This window comes from Lithobates pipiens, unplaced genomic scaffold (assembly GCF_037356315.1).
Source record: "Lithobates pipiens isolate NorthernLeopardFrog02 unplaced genomic scaffold, aLitPip1_a1.2 Scaffold_19, whole genome shotgun sequence".
NCBI lineage: Eukaryota > Metazoa > Chordata > Amphibia > Anura > Ranidae > Lithobates > Lithobates pipiens.
Genome location: NW_027507764.1, coordinates 598,810,557 through 598,829,836, shown reverse-complemented (window position 1 = coordinate 598,829,836; position 19,280 = coordinate 598,810,557). Strand labels below are relative to the sequence as shown.

Here is a 19,280-nt window from a genome sequence, read left to right as displayed (position 1 = left end):
CCTCCTGCTGCTGCTGGGGGGCCATCTTCCTCCTGCTGCTGCTGGGGGGCCATCTTCCTCCTGCTGCTGCTGGGGGGCCATCTTCCTCCTGCTGCTGCTGGGGGGCCATCTTCCTCCTGCTGCTGCTGGGGGGCCATCTTCCTCCTGCTGCTGCTGGGGGGCCATCTTCCTCCTGCTGCTGCTGGGGGGCCATCTTCCTGCTGCTGCTGCTGGGGGGCCATCTTCCTGCTGCTGCTGCTGGGGGGCCATCTTCCTGCTGCTGCTGCTGGGGGGCCATCTTCCTGCTGCTGCTGCTGGGGGGCCATCTTCCTCCTCCTGCTGCTGGGGGGCCATCTTCCTCCTGCTGCTGCTGGGGGGCCATCTTCCTCCTGCTGCTGCTGCGGGGGCCATCTTCCTCCTCCTCCTGCTGCTGCTGCTGGGGGGCCATCTTCCTCCTCCTGCTGCTGCTGCTGGGAGGCCATCTTCCTCCTGCTGCTGGGGGGCCATCTTCCTCCTGCTGCTGCTGGGGGGCCATCTTCCTCCTGCTGCTGCTGGGGGGCCATCTTCCTCCTGCTGCTGCTGGGGGGCCATCTTCCTCCTGCTGCTGCTGGGGGGCCATCTTCCTCCTGCTGCTGCTGGGGGGCCATCTTCCTCCTGCTGGGGGGCCATCTTCCTGCTGCGGGGGAGCCATCTCTCTGCTGGTGAGCCGTTTCCCTGCTTCTCCACTACACTGCCTGTAGTGACCTCCAGCCATCTGACTCTCACCTTCTGTCAGTATCTGAGCTCTTCCCTCATATCCTGAGCTTATGTGGTCACCTGTTTGTTTTTAGACATAGAGGGGACAGTTCTGTGACCTCGGCCCCCAACCCATTCATAGTTGCGGGAGCCATCTCTCTGCTGCTGCTGCTGCTGCGGGGGGAGCCATCTCTCTGCTTACCCCTTCGTGCCATCCCGCAGCGGAATTTCTTCAGCTGCTGGATTGTTTTAATTTAAAACAACTCGTTGATGTCCCCACACATACTAGGGGGCATACCTTGGATCTGGTCATTACGAATTTTGCTCCTTTGACTAATTTGCAGGTGTATGACCTAGGTGTGTCAGACCATATGGCTATTTCAATGGATTTGACATCACCATCCAGCTGTTATAAGCCCAAGCGGGACATTTGTTTTAGAAACTTAAAAAATATAAATCCTGAACTTTTGGCAATGGATTTTCAGCATCTATCTACACAATTTTGCTCTGTTGATGATGCGGTGGCTTATTATAATAGCCAGCTTAGCAGTCTGTTGGACTTTTATGCCCCACTTAAAACGAGAGCTGTTACTTTTACTCACTCAGCCCCGTGGTATACAGATGAGCTTCGTAAGATGAAGGCAGTGGGACGGGTTCTTGAACGGCGTTTTCGAGCCTCTGGCCTCACTGTCCATAAACAAATTTACCGGGAGCCTCAACATCTATATGCACAGTCCCTTAAGGAGGCTAGGTCGCAGTTCTATTCTAAAGTTATACGAAATAGTTCAGGAAATTCTAAGCAGCTCTTTTCAACTATAAATCAATTGCTTAAGCCAAATTCGCCATCGACTACTGCTATTTCGGAAGAGCGGTGTAATGAATTTATGGATTTTTTTTAGATCCAAGATTGATCATATCCGTTCCTCTCTGTCTGGTCCTTTGGTTCAAACTGTCCATTTAAACTGTTTTGTGCCCCGACAAATGGATCATTTACCCGAGGTGTCATTGGAAGAGGTACAGGGTATTGTTAAGCGAATGAAGCCCACAACCTGTTCCTTGGATCCTTTTCCAACTCCACTGGTAAAAACGTATGTTTTAGTTTTAAGTCCATTGATTACTGCTGTTGTAAATTACTCTTTTCGAACTGGCCATGTTCCTTCCATTTTAAAAAGTGCTGTTATTAGACCACTGCTTAAAAAATCCACTTTTGATCCGGAAGTCCTTTCTAATTATAGGCCTATTTCTAATCTTCCCTTTTTATCTAAGGTACTTGAGAAAGCAGTTGCAAGTCATCTTCAGGATCATCTCAAGCATAACAGCCTTTTTGAAAAATTTCAATCAGGCTTTCGTTTTGCTCATAGTACGGAGACCGCTCTTGTTCGGGTTACAAATGATCTTCTTATGTCATCTGATGCCGGTTCTCCGTCTTTACTTATTATGTTGGATTTGTCAGCTGCGTTCGACACTGTCGATCATGGCATTCTTTTAGATAGTCTTCGTTATAATGTTGGACTAAAAAATTTAGCCTTCAGTTGGTTTGAGTCATATCTTACAGATAGGATTGAACAAACTACATTGGGTCATTTTAAATCTAAACCGCATGTGGTTACCTGCGGAGTTCCGCAAGGGTCAGTGCTTGGCCCGATTTTATTTTTTCTATATCTTACTCCCTTGGGCCATATTATAAATCGTTATAATATTTCTTTCCATTGTTATGCTGATGATACACAGCTTTATGTAAAAGCTGCAGCTGAAACTCCTTCAGTGCAGTCACCCCTATCAGTCCTTACCGCCTGTCTGGAGGAGATAAAGGAGTGGATGGAACAACATTTCTTGCAACTAAATAGCTCCAAAACTGAGTTTATTATGATTGGAACGTCTCACCAGATTAAATCATCGCTGATAACAAGTATTGCCTTTTCAGGCTCTAAAATTCCAGTTTCGTCTGTTGTCACTAATCTTGGTGTAAAAATGGATTCCCAACTCACTTTTGAAGCTCATATAAATCAAGTATGCAAGACTTCTTTCTACCACCTTCGTAATATCTCTAAACTTCGTCCTATCCTTTCTTTTTCCGATGCTGAAAGATTGATTCATGCCTTTGTCTCCTCCAGGCTGGATTATTGCAACGCACTTCTCATTGGGATTCCGAGAAAGAGCATGCAGAGGTTGCAATACGTTCAAAACTCTGCAGCGAGGATCCTAATGAGAGTGCGGAAGCATGAGCATATCACTCCAATTTTAAAATCTCTTCATTGGCTGCCGGTCTCTACAAGGATTGAGTATAAGGTCTCTCTTCTTGTGCATCAATTCATACATGGACAAGCTCCACCTTATCTTAACCACTTGCCGCCCGCCCTATTACAAATTGACGGCGGCAAAGTGGTTTCATTATCCTAACCGGACGTCATATGACGTGATTAGGATTATGAGCCGCTGCGTGCCCCCGGGGGCGCGCATCGCGGCGATCGTTGTTGCGGGGTGTCAGTCTGACACCCGGCAACTACGATCTCGGTAAAGAGTCTCCGACGGAGACTCTTTACCATGTGATCAGCCGTGTCCAATCACGGCTGATCACAGTGTAAATGGGAAGAGCCGGTGATCGGCTTTCCCTCACTCGCGTCTGTCAGACGCGAGTAGAGGAGAGCCGATCGGCTGCTCCTCTGACAGGGGGGTCTGTGCTGATCGATTATCAGCACAGCCCCCCCGAGGATGCCCACACTGGACCACCAGGGACACCACTAGACCACCAGGGAAAAGGTAATAAAAATACATAATCCTCCCTAGACCACCAGGGTGCCAGTCAGCACAATGGGTGCCAATCAGTGCCCATAATGGATGCCAATCAGTGGCCACAATGGGCATCACTGATTGGCATGCATTATTGTTTGGCACTGATTGGCATCCATTACTATAACACCTGTGCCGCCTATGAGTGCCCACCTGTGCCGCCTATGAGTGCCCACCTGTGCCGCCTATGAGTGCCCACCTGTGCCGCCTATGAGTGCCCACCTGTGCCGCCTATCCATGCCCATCCGTGCCGCCCATCCGTGCCAGCTATCAGTGCCAATTTGTGCCACCTATCAGTGTCCGTCCGTGTCGCCCATCCGTGTCGCCCATCCGTGTCGCCCATCCGTGTCGCCCATCCGTGCCGCCTATCAGTGCCACTTCATTGGTGCCACATTGGTGCCCATCAGTGCCACCTTATCAGTGCCCATCAGTGTAGCCCCATCAGTGCCCATCAGTGAAGGAGAAAACGTACTTATTTACAAAGTTTTGAAACTGAAACAAAAAAAAACATTTTTTTTTTCAAAATTTTCGGTATTTTTTTATTTGTAGCGCAAAAAATAAAAACCGTAGAGGTGATCAAATACCACCAAAAGAAAGCTCTATTTGTGGGGAAAAAATGATAAAAATGTAATTTGGGTACAGTGTAGCATGACCGCGCAATTGTCATTCAAAGTGCGACAGCGCTGAAAGCTCAAAATTGGTCTGGGCAGGAAGGTGTTTAAGTGCCCCCCCGGTATTGAAGTGGTTAAGGAACTTCTTAGATTGCAAAATCTACCGCGTTCCCTTCGCTCAACTAATTTGAATTGTTTAGAGGTTCCAAAAACTAGGTTGAAAACCATGGGAGACGGGCTTTTTGTGCTGCTGCCCCACGTCTGTGGACTGCTTTGCCTGATAGTCTGAGGGTTTCTCAGTCTACTGAAAATTTTAAAAAGGGGTTGAAGACTTTTCTTTTTAGCAAATGTTTTGTAAATTAAGCGGTTTGTTTGTTTTTATTGTAATTATGTAGCACTTTGAGGTCTTTTGATGGAAAGTGCATTATAAATAAAATTTATTATTATTATTATTATTATTATTATAGTTTTGTTCCGCCCCTGCAAGCTGGAATCCTGTTATCCTTACTGAGTCTAACTTCTCACCGTAGTCCTCCCTACCCCTCCAGGTGGGTTCCCTGCATTGTCCCCCTACCTACCCCCACCGTGGATCGGTCAGTGGCCCACCAGTACAGGGCTCTCTGTATCCAAGGATCCCACCGCTCATCAGTTGGAATTCCTCTTTAACTCCTTGCTTCCCAGGGTATGTTTATAAAAAGACATGATAGACGAGGGGTTAAATCACGGCTGGTGCTGCTGTGAGCCTCGGTAACGGCATTAAAATCTGGAAAAGGTCTGATAACCGGGATCCAGGCGGCTTTATAGCCACCTGATCACTTTTATGTGGCTCTCAAGCTACATACCCCCAACCACCCTCCCCACCCATTATGGTTCCTGGGATCCCCCGTTCCTCCAATGAGCCCCGGACCTCAGGAGATGTCTGATACTGTGAGAGTGGGAGGAGCCTAGGAAACCTCCGTCGCCCTATCTCACCCGTGACTAATGCCCCCCCCCCCCCCCCAGGAGTGACCCGTCTGACATCACTTCTGTCACCTCAATTGAGAATGAGATCAAAAAATTCCGGCGCCTTCGGCTCGCGGCTCACTCTAAACTGATGGCCTGTAAAAGACTTAAAGCCTCACCTAATGGAGAATTTGGGGTATCGCAGTTTCTTCTATTTCCTGGTCCCATTCCGTATCTATTTACACAACACAACCCCCGTCTGTTATATTTTACCAATCAATGTGGGTATTACATTGTGTTTGCACTAAACTTATATACTTTAGTATATTTTTCTTGAAAATATGCGTTTTGATAAATAGCAGCGCAAACATTGCGACAAACAATTGTAACAGCCACTATTTTATTCTCCAGGTTCTCTGCTTTCAGAAAATATATGCCAAAAAATGCAGATTGTAACATGTATGCAAAAAGTTTTAAAAAATTGCCCCGGTAGGCGAGTGAGTAAAACTCCATTCTGCCTGATGGGCCCTCCGCCCTATACTGGCTGTGACTTTGTCAGATCATGGCAGGGTGGTCGTCACCCCGTACAAGTGATCTTTCTGCTGCGGCACCGGGTCCTTCACTGATGAGAGCGGATGGCTGGAGCCTTGCACTTCAGTTGTGATGGCGGCTGGAAGTCCTAATCAGAGTATTCTGGTGAAATTGCTGGTCTGAAGAACCTCAATCCAAGGAGCAGCTGAGCAGCATGGAGTTCAAGGGACGTCTCTTCAGTTCAGCCCCTGATATTAAGGTGATCTCTGGAGGCGAGAGCCATCCATCCTTGGCTTCAGAAACCCGGAGAAAGGTCTGCAAAGCCCCCCCCATTTGTAATTCCGGAGGATGTACATCTTGTATGAGTCCCTAACTTGGTTCCCAGCCCCTTGTAACGTGTGGAGTAAAAAAACTTCACAGAGACCTTCATCAGCATGAAGGTGCAACCTGGGTGGGTGGACGCTTGTTAATCTGCAGACCTACCTCTGCCAGGTCGCGGTGTCTTTTCCAGGTCGCGGTGTCTTTTCCAGGTCGCGGTGTCTTTTCCAGGTCGCGGTGTCTTTGCCAGGTCGCGGTGTCTTTTCCAGGTCGCGGTGTCTTTGCCAGGTGTTGGTGTCTTTTCCGGGTCGCGGTGTCTTTTCCGGGTCGCGGTGTCTTTGCCAGGTGTTGGTGTCTTTTCCGGGTCGCGGTGTCTTTTCCGGGTCGCGGTGTCTTTGCCAGGTGTTGGTGTCTTTTCCGGGTCGCGGTGTCTTTTCCAGGTCGCGGTGTCTTTGACAGGTGTTGGTGTCTTTTCCGGGTCGCGGTGTCTTTTCCGGGTCGCGGTGTCTTTGCCAGGTCTTGGTGTCTTTTCCGGGTCGCGGTGTCTTTGCCAGGTCTTGGTGTCTTTTCCGGGTCGCGGTGTCTTTTCCGGGTCGCGGCGTCTTTTCCGGGTCGCGGCGTCTTTGCCGGGTCGCGGCGTCTTTTCCGGGTCGCGGCGTCTTTTCCGGGTCGCGGTGCACATGCTCCTGGAACAAGCTCTCGAGTCCCGGGTGTTGCACCACCACAGCTGGATACTGGAGCAAACACCCCCCAATGTGAATGTTCTCAGCACACAGCGGATCTTCAGTTACATCCAAACTGTTTTTATTGAAAGTTTACATCACAAACGATGTCATCATCTATATGGTTTGTGGTGAGATTCTTCTTCATTAAAAACCATTTGGATGTAATGGGAGATCTGTGGTATTTGGCGAATATTTATATTGTATTACCGGATCACGATGTCAGAATGGCTTTCAGAGCGGTACTTCAGCCTCTGGTCCCTTTTCCCAACAGAACTTCTGTCACTTTTGGAACAAATAAGTCCTAAACTTTAACATAGTATGCCATCAGATCTTCTCATTCCAGTCCAGGGGGACTTTCTGGCTTCTGGGGTCGATTAGTCCCCATTCCTACAAGTCCCGGACCTTGCCCTGCACCCCCCCTGTATGGAGGAGCACCCCGCCCCTCAGGATACGATATCTTGTATGGAGAAGCCCCTCGCCCCTCAGGATCCGATATCTTGTATGGAGGAGCACCCCGCCCCTCAGGATCCGATATCTTGTATGGAGGAGCACCCCGCCCCTCAGGATCCGATATCTTGTATGGAGGAGCCCCCCGCCCCTCAGGATCCGATATCTTGTATGGAGGAGCCCCTCGCCCCTCAGGATCCGATATCTTGTATGGAGGAGCACCCCGCCCCTCAGGATCCGATATCTTGTATGGAGGAGCACCCCACCCCTCAGGATCCAATATCTTGTATGGAGGAGCACCTCGCCCCTCAGGATCCGATATCTTGTATGGAGGAGCACCTCGCCCCTCAGGATCCGATATCTTGTATGGAGGAGCACCCCGCCCCTCAGGATCCGATATCTTGTATGGAGGAGCACCTCGCCCCTCAGGATCCGATATCTTGTATGGAGGAGCACCCCGCCCCCCAGGATCCGATATCTTGTATGGAGGAGCACCTCGCCCCTCAGGATCCGATATCTTGTATGGAGGAGCACCCCTCCCCTCAGGATCCGATATCTTGTATGGAGGAGCCCCTCGCCTCAGGATCCGATATCTTGTATGGAGGAGCACCCCGCCCCCCAGGATCCGATATCTTGTATGGAGGAGCACCTCGCCCCTCAGGATCCGATATCTTGTATGGAGGAGCACCCCGCCCCTCAGGATCCAATATCTTGTATGGAGGAGCACCCCGCCCCCCAGGATCCGATATCTTGTATGGAGGAGCTCCCTCTTTTCCATAGTCCAGGGGGCCCCATTCAATTCTGTTACATGGCAGTTTGCGCCACTGAATGGGGTCAACAATGTGGGACTGTTGCCATGATGCTCTGGGTGAAATGTCATCAGCATTACGCTTGTTCCTGTGAATCAGTGTTGAGAAGCGATCTCTCTGCTAGGGATGCACCGAAATTTCGGCCGCCGAAACATATCGGCCGAAAATGCCCCTTTCGGCAATTTGCCGAAAGAGAAAAACGGCCGATAATGGAGCCGAAAATGGGGCGTGGCCTTGTGGGGGCGGGGCTCCACCCCCGCCCCTGGTACCGCCCATCATGGGGGTGTCCTGTAGCGGAGGAGAGCCACCTCCGGAACATCACGGCTTTCATTTCAATGTGTGCCCCCATACTGCAGCCAGCCTGTGAAGGGGAGAGGAGAGCGGCGTCCGCTGCCTGTGTGGTCACAGCGCTGGGAACATCACAGCTTTCATTTCAATAGCTGTGTGTTCCCGGCCGCGCCGTCACACACAGCCCCTCCCCCTTGTCCGGGCACTTTGATAGACAGATCACCCGCAGGATTGGACGGATGATCTGTCTATCAAAGTGCCCGGACAAGGGGGAGGGGCTGTGTGTGACGGCTCGGCTGGGAACACACAGCTATTGAAATGAAAGCTGTGATGTTCCCAGCGCTGTGACCACACAGGCAGCGGAGGCCGCTCTCCTCTCCCCTTCACAGGCTGCCTGCAGTATGGGGGCACACTCTGGCTGCAGTATAGGGGCGCAGTATGTGGGGACACTCTGGCTGCAGAATGGGGGCACACTCTGGCTGCAGAATGGGGGCACACTCTGGCTGCAGAATGGGGGCGCAGTATGGGGGCACACTCTGGCTGCAGTATGGGGGCACACTCTGGCTGCAGTATAGGGGCGTAGTATGGGGGCACACTCTGGCTGCAGAATGGGGGCACACTCTGGCTGCAGAATGGGGGCACACTCTGGCTGCAGTATGGGGGCACACTCTGGCTGCAGTATGGGGGCACACTCTGGCTGCAGTATGGGGGGCACACTCTGGCTGCAGTATGGGGGCACACTCTGGCTGCAGTATGGGGGCACACTCTGGCTGCAGTATGGGGGCGCAGTATGGGGGCACACTCTGGCTGCAGTATGGGGGCACACTCTGGCTGCAGTATGGGGGCACACTCTGGCTGCAGTATGGGGGCACACTCTGGCTGCAGTATGGGGGCGCAGTATGGGGGCACACTCTGGCTGCAGTATGGGGGCACACTCTGGCTGCAGTATGGGGGCACACTCTGGCTGCAGTATAGGGGCGCAGTATGTGGGGACACTCTGGCTGCAGAATGGGGGCACACTCTGGCTGCAGAATGGGGGCACACTCTGGCTGCAGAATGGGGGCGCAGTATGGGGGCACACTCTGGCTGCAGTATGGGGGCACACTCTGGCTGCAGTATAGGGGCGTAGTATGGGGGCACACTCTGGCTGCAGAATGGGGGCACACTCTGGCTGCAGAATGGGGGCACACTCTGGCTGCAGTATGGGGGCACACTCTGGCTGCAGTATGGGGGCACACTCTGGCTGCAGTATGGGGGGCACACTCTGGCTGCAGTATGGGGGCACACTCTGGCTGCAGTATGGGGGCACACTCTGGCTGCAGTATGGGGGCGCAGTATGGGGGCACACTCTGGCTGCAGAATGGGGGCACACTCTGGCTGCAGAATGGGGGCACACTCTGGCTGCAGTATGGGGGCACACTCTGGCTGCAGTATGGGGGCACACTCTGGCTGCAGTATGGGGGCACACTCTGGCTGCAGTATGGGGGCACACTCTGGCTGCAGTATGGGGGGCACACTCTGGCTGCAGTATGGGGGCACACTCTGGCTGCAGTATGGGGGCACACTCTGGCTGCAGTATGGGGGCGCAGTATGGGGGCACACTCTGGCTGCAGTATGGGGGCACAGTATGGGGGCACACTCTGGCTGCAGTATGGGGGCACACTCTGGCTGCAGTATGGGGGCGCAGTATGGGGGCACACTCTGGCTGCAGTATGGGGGCACACTCTGGCTGCAGTATGGGGGCACACTCTGGCTGCAGTATGGGGGCACACCCTGGCTGCAGTATGCGGGCACACCCTGGCTGCAGTATGCGGGCACACCTCCTGTACCACATCCTCTGTCTCTGACGTTCTCCTGTACCATGTCGCCAGTCCCTGACCGTCTCCTGTACCATGTCGCCAGTCCCTGACCGCCTCTTGTACCATGTCGCCAGTCCCTGACCGTCTCTTGTACCATGTCGCCAGTCCCTGACCATCTCCTGTATAAAATTTTTTGTTTTTAAATATGTTTCGGTATCGGTTTCGGTTTTCGGCCTAGTGTATTTTTCATTTTCGGTATCGGTTTCGGCACCAAAAAACCCATTCGGTGCACCCCTACTCTCTGCTGCTGCTGCGGGGGAGCCATCTCTCTGCTGCTGCTGCGGGGGAGCCATCTCTCTGCTGCTGCTGCGGGGGAGCCATCTCTCTGCTGCTGCTGCGGGGGAGCCATCTCTCTGCTGCTGCGAGGGAGCCATCTCTCTGCTACGGGTTTGCCATTTCTCTGCTGCTGCTGCGGGGGAGCCATTTCTCTGCTGCTGCTGCTGCGGGGGAGCCATTTCTCTGCTGCTGCTGCTGCGGGGGAGCCATTTCTCTGCTGCTGCTGCGGGGGAGCCATCTTGCTGCTGCTGCGGGGGAGCCATCTCTGCTGCTGAGCCGTTTCCCTGCTTCTCCACTACACTGCCTGTAGTGACCTCCAGCCATCTGACTCTCACCTTCTGTCAGTATCTGAGCTCTTCCCTCATAGCCTGAGCTTATGTGGTCACCTGTTTGTTTTTAGACATAGAGGGGACAGTTCTGTGACCTCGGCCCCCAACCCATTCATAGTTGCGGGTAGTTTTGTTCTGTTCTGCCCCTGCAAGCTGGAATCCTGTTATCCTTACTGAGTCTAACTTCTCACCGTAGTCCTCCCTACCCCTCCAGGTGGGTTCCCTGCATTGTCCCCCTACCTACCCCCACCGTGGATCGGTCAGTGGCCCACCAGTACAGGGCTCTCTGTATCCAAGGATCCCACCACTCATCAGTTGGAATTCCTCTTTAACTCCTTGCTTCCCAGGGTATGTTTATAAAAAGACATGATAGACGAGGGGTTAAATCACGGCTGGTGCTGCTGTGAGCCTCGGTAACGGCATTAAAATCTGGAAAAGGTCTGATAACCGGGATCCAGGCGGCTTTATAGCCACCTGATCACTTTTATGGGGCTCTCAAGCTACATACCCCCAACCACCCTCCCCACCCATTATGGTTCCTGGGATCCCCCGTTCCTCCAATGAGCCCCGGACCTCAGGAGATGTCTGATACTGTGAGAGTGGGAGGAGCCTAGGAAACCTCCGTCGCCCTATCTCACCCGTGACTAATGCCCCCCACCCCCCCCCCCCCCAGGAGTGACCCGTCTTGACATCACTTCTGTCACCTCAATTGAGAATGAGATCAAAAAATTCCGGCGCCTTCGGCTCGCGGCTCACTCTAAACTGATGGCCTGTAAAAGACTTAAAGCCTCACCTAATGGAGAATTTGGGGTATCGCAGTTTCTTCTATTTCCTGGTCCCATTCCGTATCTATTTACACAACACAACCCCCGTCTGTTATATTTTACCAATCAATGTGGGTATTACGTTGTGTTTGCACTAAACTTATATACTTTAGTATATTTTTCTTGAAAATATGCGTTTTGATAAATAGAAGCGCAAACATTGCGACAAACAATTGTAACGGCCACTATTTTATTCTCCAGGTTCTCTGCTTTCAGAAAATATATGCAAAAAAATGCCGATTGTAACATGTATGCAAAAAGTTTTAAAAAATTGCCCCGGTAGGCGAGTGAGTAAAACTCCATTCTGCCTGATGGGCCCTCCGCCCTATACTGGCTGTGACTTTGTCAGATCATGGCAGGGTGGTCGTCACCCCGTACAAGTGATCTTTCTGCTGCGGCACCGGGTCCTTCACTGATGAGAGCGGATGGCTGGAGCCTTGCACTTCAGTTGTGATGGCGGCTGGAAGTCCTAATCAGAGTATTCTGGTGAAATTGCTGGTCTGAAGAACCTCAATCCAAGGAGCAGCTGAGCAGCATGGAGTTCAAGGGACGTCTCTTCAGTTCAGCCCCTGATATTAAGGTGATCTCTGGAGGCGAGAGCCATCCATCCTTGGCTTCAGAAACCCGGAGAAAGGTCTGCAAAGTCCCCCCCCCCATTTGTACTTCCGGAGGATGTACATCTTGTATGAGTCCCTAACTTGGTTCCCAGCCCCTTGTAACGTGTGGAGTAAAAAAACTTCACAGAGACCTTCATCAGCATGAAGGTGCAACCTGGGTGGGTGGACGCTTGTTAATCAGCAGACTTACCTCTGCCGGGTCGCGGTGTCTTTTCCGAGTCGCGGTGTCTTTTCCGAGTCGCGGTGTCTTTTCCGGGTCCTGGTGTCTTTGCCAGGTCGCGGCGTCTTTTCCGGGTCGCGGTGTCTTTGCCGGGTCGCGGCGTCTTTGCCGGGTCCTGGTGTCTTTTCCGGGTCGCGGCGTCTTTTCCGGGTCGCGGTGTCTTTTCCGGGTCGCGGTGTCTTTGCCAGGTCGCGGTGTCTTTGCCGGGTCGCGGCGTCTTTGCCGGGTCCTGGTGTCTTTTCCGGGTCGCGGTGCACATGCTCCTGGAACAAGCTCTCGAGTCCCGGGTGTTGCACCACCACAGCTGGATACTGGAGCAAACACCCCCCAATGTGAATGTTCTCAGCACACAGCGGATCTTCAGTTACATCCAAACTGTTTTTATTGAAAGTTTACATCACAAACGATGTCATCATCTATATGGTTTGTGGTGAGATTCTTCTTCAATAAAAACCATTTGGATGTAATGGGAGATCTGTGGTGTTTGGTGAATATTTACATTGTATTACCGGATCACGGTGTCAGAATGGCTTCCAGAGCGGTACTTCAGCCTCTGGTCCCTTTTCCCAACAGAACTTCTGCCGTTTTTGGAACAAATAAGTCCTAAACTTTAACATAGTATGCCATCAGATCTTCTCATTCCAGTCCAGGGGGACTTTCTGGCTTCTGGGGTCGATTAGTCCCCATTCCTACAAGTCCCGGACCTTGCCCTGCACCCCCCTGTATGGAGGAGCACCCCACCCCTCAGGATCCGATATCTTGTATAGAGGAGCACCCCGCCCCTCAGGATCCGATATCTTGTATGGAGGAGCACCCCGCCCCCCAGGATCCGATATCTTGTATGGAGGAGCACCCCGCCCCTCAGGATCTGATATCTTGTATGGAGGAGCACCCCGCCCCTCAGGATCCGATATCTTGTATGGAGGAGCACCCCGCCCCTCAGGATCCGATATCTTGTATGGAGGAGCACCCCGCCCCTCAGGATCCGATATCTTGTATGGAGGAGCACCCCGCCCCTCAGGATCCGATATCTTGTATGGAGGAGCACCCCGCCCCTCAGGATCCGATATCTTGTATGGAGGAGCACCTCGCCCCTCAGGATCTGATATCTTGTATGGAGGAGCACCCCGCCCCTCAGGATCCGATATCTTGTATGGAGGAGCACCCCGCCCCTCAGGATCCGATATCTTGTATGGAGGAGCACCCCGCCCCTCAGGATCTGATATCTTGTATGGAGGAGCACCCCGCCCCTCAGGATCCGATATCTTGTATGGAGGAGCACCCCGCCCCTCAGGATCCGATATCTTGTATGGAGGAGCACCCCGCCCCTCAGGATCCGATATCTTGTATGGAGGAGCACCCCGCCCCTCAGGATCCGATATCTTGTATGGAGGAGCACCCCGCCCCTCAGGATCCGATATCTTGTATGGAGGAGCACCTCGCCCCTCAGGATCTGATATCTTGTATGGAGGAGCACCCCGCCCCTCAGGATCCGATATCTTGTATGGAGGAGCACCCCGCCCCTCAGGATCCGATATCTTGTATGGAGGAGCACCCCGCCCCTCAGGATCTGATATCTTGTATGGAGGAGCACCCCGCCCCTCAGGATCCGATATCTTGTATGGAGGAGCACCCCGCCCCCCAGGATCCGATATCTTGTATGGAGGAGCACCCCGCCCCTCAGGATCCGTTATCTTGTATGGAGGAGCACCCCGCCCCCCAGGATCCGATATCTTGTATGGAGGAGCACCCCGCCCCTCAGGATCCGTTATCTTGTATGGAGGAGCACCCCGCCCCCCAGGATCCGATATCTTGTATGGAGGAGCACCCCGCCCCTCAGGATCTGATATCTTGTATGGAGGAGCACCCCGCCCCTCAGGATCCGATATCTTGTATGGAGGAGCACCCCGCCCCCCAGGATCCCTCTATTACAACCATGTGAAATCATCCGGACTGTACATATTACATTGTCAGTGTTGTGCAGATGTTTGTCCTCCTCTTGGTCATCTTGAGCAGTTTTCATGATAGAGTAACCAACACAGAGCCGTCACTGGAGGGACACACTGTGAGCCGTTGGTAGACATCGGTGGATAGCACGGTGCTGTGCAAAGGACGATTTCTTGTCCATTGAGAGTCACAGGAAGTCTTCACCTTTTGGGTTATACTGCCACCTACAGGAGGATTGGACACTGGCAAAAAACTAGACCAGCCCAGGATAGCGCCTCCCACTCCCAGAATGTCTTGAGCCAGTGTCCTAGAAGAATGGATGTCTGGTCCCTCTATATCTGAATCTATAAATAGGCTGGTCCGGCCAAACATCGGGAGCTCCCTCTTTTGCATAGGCCACGGGGCACCATTACATTTTGTCCCTTCCAGCTGCCTGTCACTCGCCAGCTGTCAGTACCCGAGGTCTTTCCTCTAATCCTGAACTTGTGGGGCCTTAGTGCTATGTGGTCACCTCTCTGCTTCTAGACACGGTGGGCAGAGTCCCGCTGAAACGGGTGAACCCGACTCGCACTACATTCATGGTGGTTTTGTTCTGTGCCTCCCCTGCAAGCTGGAGTCCTGTTATCCTTACTGAGTCTAACTCCCCACTGTAGTCCTCCCTACCCCTCAATGTGGGTCCCCTGCCATGTCAGCCAGTCTCTGGATTACAGTCCCCTATCTACCCCCACTGTCTCTGCTTTCAGAAAATAAAGGCTTTTTTTGGGAGGGGGAGGGGGGGGGGGGGTTTCTAAGCAATTTCCAGCAAAAAATGCAGATTGTAACATGTATGCTAAAAATCTTTAAAAAATATCCCTGGTAGGAGAGTGAATAAAACTGGCTGATGGGCCCTCCGACCTAACACCCCGTACAAGTGATCGTTCTGCTGATTTTATCATCCAATCATGTGCAAGCTAAATTGCTGTTTTTATTTTTCTTGTATGTCCCCCCTCAGATCTACAGCGACTTCACTTCCAAGTGCACTGGTAGTGACAAGTGGATTTGCCTTTCGTAAATAACCCCCCCATGACTTGGTCCGCAGCCCCTGCGCAACGTGTGGGGTTAAAAAACAAAAACAAAAAAACTCAGGCCTTCATCAACTTAAGTTGGGGGGACACTTGTTAATTAGCGGACAAACCTCTGCCGGGTCCATCGCACACGGTCCTGGAATATGGTTTGTGGTGAGATCTTTCTTCAATAAAAAACATTTGGATGTAATGGAAGATCTGTGATGACGAATATTTACATTGTATTATCAGATCACGGTCTCAGAATGGTTTTCAGAGCGGTACTTCAGCCTCTGGTCCATTTTCCCAACAGAACTTCTGCCGCTTTTGGATCCAATAAGTCCTAAACTTTAGCATAGTATGTCATCAGATCTTCTCATTCCAGTCCAGGGGGACTTTCTGGCTTCTGGGGTCAATTAGTCAACATTCCTTCAGGTCCCCGTATTTCCAGTGCGATCATTGTGCAGTCTTGCCTCTGCGCCCCCCTGTATGTAGGTGCATCGTGCCCCCCCAGGAGCCAATGTCTTGTATGTAGGTGCACCGTGCCCCTCAGGAGCCAATGTCTTGTATGTAGGTGCATCGTGCCCCCCCAGGAGCCAATGTCTTGTATGTAGGTGCACCGTGCCTCTCAGGAGCCAATGTCTTGTATGTAGGTGCACCGTGCCTCTCAGGAGCCAATGTCTTGTATGTAGGTGCACCGTGCCTCTCAGGAGCCAATGTCTTGTATGTAGGTGCACCGTGCCTCTCAGGAGCCAATGTCTTGTATGTAGGTGCACCGTGCCTCTCAGGAGCCAGTGTCTTGTATGTAGGTGCACCGTGCCTCTCAGGAGCCAATGTCTTGTATGTAGGTGCACCGTGCCTCTCAGAAGCCAATGTCTTGTATGTAGGTGCACCGTGCCTCTCAGGAGCCAATGTCTTGTATGTAGGTGCACCGTGCCCCCCTAGGAGCCAATGTCTTGTATGTAGGTGCACCGTGCCCCCTCAGGAGCCAATGTCTTGTATGTAGGTGCACCGTGCCTCTCAGGAGCCAATGTCTTGTATGTAGGTGCACCGTGCCTCTCAGGCGCCAAGGTCTTGTATGTAGGTGCACCGTGCCCCCTCAGGAGCCAATGTCTTGTATGTAGGTGCACCGTGCCTCTCAGGAGCCAATGTCTTGTATGTAGGTGCACCGTGCCTCTCAGGCGCCAAGGTCTTGTATGTAGGTGCACCGTGCCCCCTCAGGAGCCAATGTCTTGTATGTAGGTGCACCGTGCCTCTCAGGAGCCAATGTCTTGTATGTAGGTGCACCGTGCCTCTCAGGCGCCAAGGTCTTGTATGTAGGTGCACCGTGCCCCCTCAGGAGCCAATGTCTTGTATGTAGGTGCACCGTGCCTCTCAGGAGCCAATGTCTTGTATGTAGGTGCACCGTGCCTCTCAGGCGCCAAGGTCTTGTATGTAGGTGCACCGTGCCCCTCAGGAGCCAATGTCTTGTATGTAGGTGCACCGTGCCTCTCAGGAGCCAATGTCTTGTATGTAGGTGCACCGTGCCTCTCAGGCGCCAAGGTCTTGTATGTAGGTGCACCCTGCCCCTCAGGAGCCAATGTCTTGTATGTAGGTGCACCGTGACTCTCAGTATCCCTCTATTACAACCATGTGAACTCATCCTGACTGTACACATTACATTGTCAGTGTCTGTCCTCCTGGCCATAATGAGGAGTTTTCATGGTTTCAAGTAACCATCACAGAGCAGTGGCTGGAGGGACACACTGCAGCTGTCTATAGACATTAGTGAATAACACAGATCAGTGAAAAAGACGATTTCTGGTCCATTGAGAGACACAGGAAATTTTGCTCTTTGGGTTATACCGCCATCTACAGGAGGTTTGGTCACTGGCGAAAAATCTAGACCAGCCCAAGATGGCACCTCACACTTCCAGCTTCTCTTTAGCCAGTTTCCTGGGAGAATGGATGTCTGGTCCCTAGATGTCAGCTCTCCGAGGTGGCCATCCTCAGCCTGGCCTTTTGGAGGGTCTCGTCTGGAAGCACTTGGACAGGACTTTGCGAGGGAAGAGTGAAAGTGACCTTCAAGTGCGGGGGTGCTCTATAATTCTTTCCAGGTCCAAATCTAGGCATTGCCTCAAAACTGAACATTGAATGTGTAAATAGCCCGGCTGACCTGAGCACTGGGAGCTCCAGCATTGGCATAGGCCCGAGGTGTTATTAAATATAGTTGCATGTTGGTTTACGCCATGGAAGGGGTCAACAATGTGGGACTGACTGCTGTCATGAGGCAATAGGTGGAGTGTCATTAGCATGATGCTTGTCCCTGTTATTCAATGTGGAGGAACCATCTAGCTGCTGCCGGGGGAGCCATCTTCCTGCTCCTGGAGAGGTGGGGGGAACCATCTCCCTGCTCCTGGGGTAGTGGGGGAGCCATCTTCCTGCTGCTGGGGGGAAGCCATTTTCCTGCTCCTGGGGTAGTGGGGGAGCCATCTTCCTGCTCCTGGGGTAGTGGGGGAGCCATATTCCTGCTGCCGGAAGGGAACTATTTGCAAAGAAGTCATGTGGAGCTCCGATACTTGGTTTTTCCCGTTGCCCCCCTACACTGCTGTGGTCACTACCAGCCACCTGACTCTTGCCTGCTTCCAGCTAGCAGTAACTGAGGTTTTTCCTCATATCCTGATCTTGTCTGCTTCTAGACACAGAGGGGACAGTCCCGCTGAAACGGTTGACCCCCCCCCCCCCCCGACTCCCACTACATTCATATTTGACTGTAGTCACCGGTAGGGAGGACTAACTCACCACCGTAGTCCTCCCTACCGGTGGGTCCCCTGCATCATCAGCCAGGCTCTGGATTACAGTCCCCTACCTACCCCCACTATGGATCAGTCAGTGGCCCACTGTAACTTTAGTAGTGTAGTGGAGGGCTTTCTGTATCCAAGGATCCAATCGCTCACTTGTTGGAGTCCCTCTTTAATCCCTGTGTTTATAAAAAGGCATGGTAGACAAAGGGTTAAATCATGGTCATGGCTGCGTCTGTGAGCTCAGTAATAGCATTAAGAGCCATAAAAGGGCCGACAGTGATAACAGTGACCCAAGCAGCTTTAGAGCCAACTTATCGCTTTTCTAGGGCTCTCAAAGCGCATGCCCCTCCCCTCCCCCTATCCCTACCAGTGGCACCCATGGTGGTTCCGGCTCCTCTGGGGAAATTTGTGGTATAGTGAGAGTGGGAGGAGCTCAGGAAATTGGGTAAATAGCCTGCTAAACTGTCAGAGAGGCCTTCATCGGCATCACACCCCAACCTTTCTAAGTGGCTGGACACTTGGTAACTTTTTTTCTGGACTTCTAAATGAGCAGACCACCTCTACCATACCATGGTGTCCTTACTGGACCCCACCCCCACCTTCTGGAAGAACCTATCATCGGAGGTATGAGTGCATTATGACCCTTTAGGAGATGTTTGATTCTCCATCACTGGATCATCCCCTTTATAGGTCACCTGACCTGGGTTCAGTTGGACAATGTTACAGCAATGACCTCAACCATTTAGGAGGAATAGGAGCTCTTGCCTCAAGAAGTATTTTGGGTTTTGACCAATAACTGGGCATAACTTTACATAGCAGACAATGAGTTATCAGTCAGTTGTGCTTAGGCCATCGGACCATTTCATGATGTATTTTGTCCAAGCTTCTCCCTTCACTGCACACCGCTTAGGCCGCGTACACACGCGCGGACTGTTCGCCCAACTTTGTCCGTCCAACAGTTTCGGCAAACAGTCCGCTCAAACTTAGCATGGACGGACATGGCCACACACAACGGACGAACAGTTTGCTGAAACCGTGCGCGATGACGTGAACGGCACGTACGACGGGACGAAAAACACGACGTCCTATACACTGCATTATAGCTTTCGGCGTGAAAATCCTTTCTGAGCATGCGCGCAACTTTGTTTGACGAACAAGCCTACACACGAGCGGACTGTTCGCTGAAACAAGGTTTCAGCGGACAGTT

The 19,280-nt window shown here is 52.2% G+C and overlaps 1 protein-coding gene across 1 annotated transcript in view; it reads left to right on the top strand.

Annotated features, from left to right (window-relative positions):
- LOC143998146 (uncharacterized) overlaps nt 1-19,280 on the top strand; it is a 65,561-nt gene that overhangs the window by 34,835 nt on the left and 11,446 nt on the right. The window contains exon 5 of the mRNA XM_077493886.1: nt 10,711-10,763. Coding sequence (XP_077350012.1) covers nt 10,711-10,763 — 53 coding nt within the window. The remainder of the gene's footprint in view (nt 1-10,710; nt 10,764-19,280) is intronic.